Source organism: Folsomia candida, unplaced genomic scaffold, assembly GCF_002217175.1.
Source record: "Folsomia candida strain VU population unplaced genomic scaffold, ASM221717v1 Fcan01_Sc133, whole genome shotgun sequence".
Lineage (NCBI taxonomy): Eukaryota > Metazoa > Arthropoda > Collembola > Entomobryomorpha > Isotomidae > Folsomia > Folsomia candida.
In genome coordinates, this window is record NW_019091325.1 from 1 (window position 1) to 5430 (window position 5430).

Here is a 5430-nt window from a genome sequence, read left to right on the forward strand (position 1 = left end):
AACATAGTCGAGCAAGCAGCAACCAAAGGGAAGAATAAATTTCCAACGTGATCAAGTAATCTAGCGCCTAATAAAATGGATAAACTTAGCCCCAAGGTGGTCGTCACAACTGTTCCCAGAAGGAATGTGGGAAAGGACACTTTCCGCAGGCAATGGTTAATTTGTGCCACCAAAATGTGCAGCTGGTTGTAAATCTGTAATGCTAAGGTCACTTTTATCCTACGAAATTTTTCGTCCGACCTGAAATATGTGTAATTAAACTTTACCAGCGAACATTTTATGTAGATTGGTGATGATCTTATGGTCGCACTTCCGCTCCGCTGGACGGAAGTGCGACCAGTGAAAGAGAGAAAGTTTACAAAATATTAAAATGAAAAAAATTTCTTCTACTAGCAGTTTCTTCTACTAGCGAGGTGCTTCCGACACCTAGCGTGCGGAAGGGAGACCAGTGAAATAAAAGCTCCACCAGGAGAAAAAGTTTTCTCTCCGAGCAGCTGCTGCTACAAGGAGCTTGCTCATTAACTAATGTAAGCCATGCACGTTATTCACTACTACTAATATCAACTTAAATGCAACGTGCAATTTGCAAAGAAAATATTCACATTTGAGAGGAGATTATTTTAAAAATAAATACTTGCAAAAGTGTGTGTGTGTGTGTGTGTGTGTGTGTTTGTGTGATGAAGGGTCATACAGGATGGAGATTGATATCAATAAATTGTAACAACAGCACCAAAGATAGGATGATAAATGAAGGTTTTATTTTCTGGTAAGTGTGTAGGTTACATGAAATATATGTACATATGAAAATACGCATGTTTCATTGCAAAATATTTGCAAAATTAAGCTTGGTATGCTTAGTTCATTAATTATTTTAGATTTTAGTTATGATTTTCATTATTATTTTTTCTTTCTTTTCAAGTTACATATTCCGTCTTACTGCAACATTGTGTCTTACAGCGGAAAGTGAAAGTAACTCGACCAAGAGAGAAAAGTTTCTTCCACTAGTAGCTCCAACAAGGAGCTCGCCCACCAATAATGCAAGCATGTTCTTCAGGTACAGTTCAATATAGGAGACATTTTATGTAACAAATATTAACATTTTTGAGGACATTTATTTCAGTTATTAGATTAAATATTTGGATTAAGTTTGTGCGTGGTTTTATTTATTGAATCAAGGGTCGTGCAGGAAGGATGGTGAAATTTTAACATTAGCTGCGAAATATTTAAGTTTAAGTAAATTTTACTTAGTTTATATTGAATATAGTAAAAATTGCTCGTTTTTATTTTCCAGAGGAGCCATATCCTTTGGCTCCACGCCGAGAAGCAACAGGTGCTGTGGTGGTAATAATTTCATCAAACGTAGACTTCTTCAACGGTCCATTATGGAGTTTTATAATCAAGAACTGAGCAACACGATCCCCAAGTTCAACTTGATATGGAAGTTTCCCATGGTTGATTAGCATAACCCCCAAAGTTCCTTCAAAATCTTCATCGACCACGCCCCCCATGACGTCAATTTTATGCCGCAACGCTAACCCAGACCTTGGTTTAATCAAACCAACATGGCCCAACGGTAATTTAACTTGAATCCCAATATCCATAATATCATTTCCCCTGCTTTAAGTAACGCTCCGGATTGACAGTACAAATCATAACCAGCAGATTGAGGGTGCAACTTTGTTGGAAATTTACTTTCAAAGGTCTTCCTAATAAAGTGGACCGTTCTATAGTCATCTAGAAGGTTAATATTTATACATTTTTTATTTAAACTTCAATTGTTAGTCAAACTATTATAATTATCGACTTATTTTTATATATTTGAAATATGTAGGAAATCAACTACTACATTCAATCCATATAATGAGAGATACCATCAAAACGGGATACCAAAAATTGTCAGGTAAAAGAAAGCTTTCTTTGCTTGGAAAATCGAAGTCATAGCTACGTTACATGATTTAAAAATTTTAATTTTCTTTGGAGTGTTATAGGCAAGAAGTGAAAAAACTGTGTATGTCCCATTATATAATCGTTATTTGAAATAATTATAAGATCTTCCGAATTTTTATAGACGCCCTGATTAGAATCTACTTCCTCTGACCACCAACAACTTGTTCAGCTTAAGAGAGGTAAAGAAAAAATAGATTTCAGTTTAATTTTGAAAGGATTTATGGGATCCAGGTAGTATAATCAGGGTCGTGTCAATCTTTGTTGCAGGGTATTGCAAGCTGCAACAACGATTGAAAATATTTAAACGACAGGTTTGCCCTGTGGTTTGATTCTTTCTGATGCAGACATAAGCCTGCCCATTTTTTCTCCAAGTTTGGAGTTTTAGCCAAAACCCCTGACCTAGCTGGCCCTCCCAATGGACAATATTTTGTCCACTAGGATCGTCACTCCTTTCCCCTTCGGGAGCAAAATTAAGCGAAATAGGACCTTTGTAAGATGATGAAGGCACATATGCTTCATGCTCCGGAGCTGATGATGATGAGCTTGCAGGAGGAATCGTAGTACGAGCAACAGGAACAAGCGCCGATGAAGGAACAGGAACAGCAGAAGGCGGAACACTCTTGACTCGACCTCTCTTCTCCGCTGGGGACTTTTCTGCAATTAATAGAAATAAAAATTTAAAGCTTATGATTACAACAAATTTCCCTATTACATTTTAAAATAATTATTACATCTTACCCTTTTCAGCCATCTTCCTCTTGTTAGCGGCGGCAGCAGCCTTGACTGTCTTCTCTTCAGGACCAGTGTAGAACAAGCTTAACGGGTTTCGACGAGCGGCATCTAGCTCCTTCTTGGAAGCAGCGTCAACCTTCTTCGCATCAGCTGCATTCTCCCTTGCTTCCCGTCGTCGTTTCTGCTCCGTATATAAATCAACTTTTTTCAGTTTAACAACTGGCTCCAGTTTCTTTGATTTGGTTGCAGGTTCTTTGCGCTTTGACTTAGGCACTGCATACAAATCATCCACGAGGTTCAGCCCTGATAGTAGAAACAATTTACAATTAAATTAAAAATGAACAATAAGTATATGACCTAATAAATCAAATAAAATATCTTACGTTTTTGCGAATGTTCATTTGCAGGAACAAAATCAGGATCCTCCTCTGGCTCAGACGGAGAATCCTCGTCCTCTTCGTCTTCATCCTCCTCCTCATCAGTGAAAGGTCCGCTTGGTTCCTCCTCATCATCGTCTACGACGAATCCAGCGTCAAAGACTTCAGGTTGTCGACGGTGAGAAAGAAGAAAAGCTCGTGCGTCCTCAGACTCTCGACTTCCTGGCTTAGCCTCCTCTAAGATTTTTCGTGCTCTTGCCACTGCGTTTATCCCTGCTAAAATTTACGTAAATATTGGAATTTATTTAAGATTTCAAGTTTATATTTTATCAACATTTGAAAATTTTCCTAAAGCTTGTTTAGTTTCTTAAAATTATTTTATTTGTGTTTTAGGAAAACTTACCCATAGACATTTTGGAGTTTTTAAAGTTTTTATTTCTTCTTTGGAAATCCTTTGCACGTAATGTTGAAACATTGACTAACTTGCTCATTATTTTGCCAATTGTTTTTATAGTCTTAGTAATTTACAAAAAAAAAATTCCAAAATAAGTACATACCGTAAAAATGTAATAACTCCCTAGGGGTTACTAATTCAATTATTTACAAAATACGGTTAATAGTGGTAAGTGGTAATTAATATTTTTTACAGTATTGGAGTTGAAGTGATGGTATGTTTTATTATATGTAAACACATTCTTGGTATAAGATAATGACGTCACGCCGAGATATAAAAAAGATGTTGTTATACATATTTTCTCACAAGCATTTTTTAGAATACACACTTCTTGACTTGATTTTGGAAATTTTGGTAAGTTATTTTTTTATTTATTATTATTTTTAAATTTCCAAGTTTAAATTATACAATTAATTCTCAAAATTTGTTTTTTTTTTCTCCGTGCTTAGTGTATGAGTACTTCATTCGGAGCAACCTAATAATAGTTGAGAGATTTACATCACAAAGAAAATGGTGAGATCACTTAGACAAGAATGTGTATAAACTGTTGATAGTTACTGAGATGGTTGCTTTATTTTGGCAGGCTCCTCGTATTAAGACGACAACATTCCAATGCTTGAAATGTTTTAGGAGATTCTTAAATCGTCAGCATTTTGCGTCACATTTACTAAGGCACCGAGATGAAAACAAGAGAAAATTGTGTCAATATTGTACCATGTCATTCAGGTCGTCTAAATTGTTAGAAGTACATATGAATACTTATCATAGATGTGAATATTGTGACTTCTCAGCCAACATTTTTGATCTTATAGAGCACAATGAAGCTCATAAAAGAGGAGTTATAAAATCCATGAAATTTGATCAAAGAGGAAGAGGGCTACGACTGAATGCTTTCCCTTTCTCTGAAATTGAAGCCTTTAAAGGCTTTATGAAAACTTACAGATTTAGAAATACACATGAGGATAATAATATTATTTCTGTTAGAGATTTTTTTAATAGATTTAAGTTTAAAATTAATCAGATTCTATTTCACAATGTTTCAATTTATAATAGCATTAAGTTTCAAATAACGCTTTTGTGTAAATTTAAACGTATGCATCCAAGCGTGGATGAAGAAGAGGTAGAATTCATGGAAACAACAGAACAATATTTTAATTCTTCTCTTAAAAATTATCCTCAGTCCCCTCTACATTAATAGAATCTTTTGTGACATGGTTAATGAAATCGATAATAATGTGGAAATCTTCGAACGAAATGGCAGTGGTTGGATATTAGATGAAGTGAAAGGCTGTGATATACGAACAGCTCAGTTTGAAATATTAAAGGGTGGATGTTCGTGCATCATTCCCAGCCATCTGAAAAATAAGAATGCCATTGTGAATCCCGATATTAAGGAAAAATGATTGCTTTGCTTCAGCTTTTCTGATCTGCATGCATGGAGATTCAGTAGATAACAGGCATCGTGGAAGAATATCTCAATATGAAAAATTTAAAACTCACTACGATTTCTCTTCGTTAAAGTTTCCAGCATCGTTGAAAGATATCATAGCATTCGAAAAGCGGCACAAACATATTAAAATTGGTATTAATGTGTTTGGTATTGATCAAGAAGAGCAGCTTAACGTTTTACGCCTAACACCTCATGCAATAGCAGAACGCATAAAATCGTAAACATTCTATACATTCAGGATGCTTTTAAGCAACATGGCATTACATGTCTATCCTGAATTTTTCTCGCCTAATCAACAGACAGGGACATCATCGAAAATTTGTTTGCTTACAATTGTTTGAATACTTTCGGAGATGAAAAGCGTCTTGATTCACATCAGCAGTTGTGTTTTGAGTTTAAAACTCAAAAGGTTTCTGTTCCTTCAGTCGTTGATGGAAAAATTCCATTCTGCTCTTTTGAGAGTAAAAAAC

At 35.4% G+C, this 5430-nt stretch overlaps 1 protein-coding gene and 2 long non-coding RNA genes across 7 annotated transcripts; 2 read left to right on the forward strand and 1 right to left on the reverse strand.

The window, feature by feature from the left end:
* Positions 1 to 445: 445 nt before the first annotated feature.
* On the forward strand, positions 446 to 2107 carry LOC118433773. 5 transcript variants are annotated; one of them, XR_004833571.1, is made up of 6 exons: positions 446 to 766; positions 1292 to 1573; positions 1644 to 1741; positions 1832 to 1900; positions 1989 to 2008; positions 2069 to 2107. It is a non-coding gene; the product is annotated as an uncharacterized LOC118433773 (long non-coding RNA). The 5 variants fall into 5 exon arrangements; XR_004833568.1 differs by lacking the exon at positions 446 to 766 and adding an exon at positions 1034 to 1054; XR_004833570.1 differs by lacking the exon at positions 446 to 766 and adding an exon at positions 1157 to 1194.
* A 42-nt stretch (positions 2108 to 2149) lies between these two features.
* On the reverse strand, positions 2150 to 3469 carry LOC118433772 (nucleolin-like). The gene is made up of 4 exons (XM_035846000.1): positions 3460 to 3469; positions 3063 to 3329; positions 2686 to 2982; positions 2150 to 2601 (listed from the first exon to the last, which is right to left on the reverse strand). Exons 1-4 carry the CDS (start codon positions 3467 to 3469, stop codon positions 2150 to 2152), a joined length of 1026 nt encoding a protein of 341 aa, XP_035701893.1.
* Positions 3470 to 3792: 323 nt separating this feature from the next.
* On the forward strand, positions 3793 to 4675 carry LOC118433771. Its single transcript, XR_004833566.1, has 3 exons — positions 3793 to 3864; positions 3960 to 4023; positions 4094 to 4675. It is a non-coding gene; the product is annotated as an uncharacterized LOC118433771 (long non-coding RNA).
* The last annotated feature ends 755 nt before the right edge of the window (positions 4676 to 5430 follow it).

Excerpts from the sequence above, each read along its gene's own strand:
- LOC118433772 (XM_035846000.1), bottom strand. Across the intron at positions 2,983-3,062 it reads AAATGAACATTCGCAAAAAC|GGCTGAACCTCGTGGATGAT; the intron begins GTAAGATATTTT and ends TTCTACTATCAG. Across the intron at positions 2,602-2,685 it reads GAGGAAGATGGCTGAAAAGG|AAAAGTCCCCAGCGGAGAAG; the intron begins GTAAGATGTAAT and ends TATTAATTGCAG.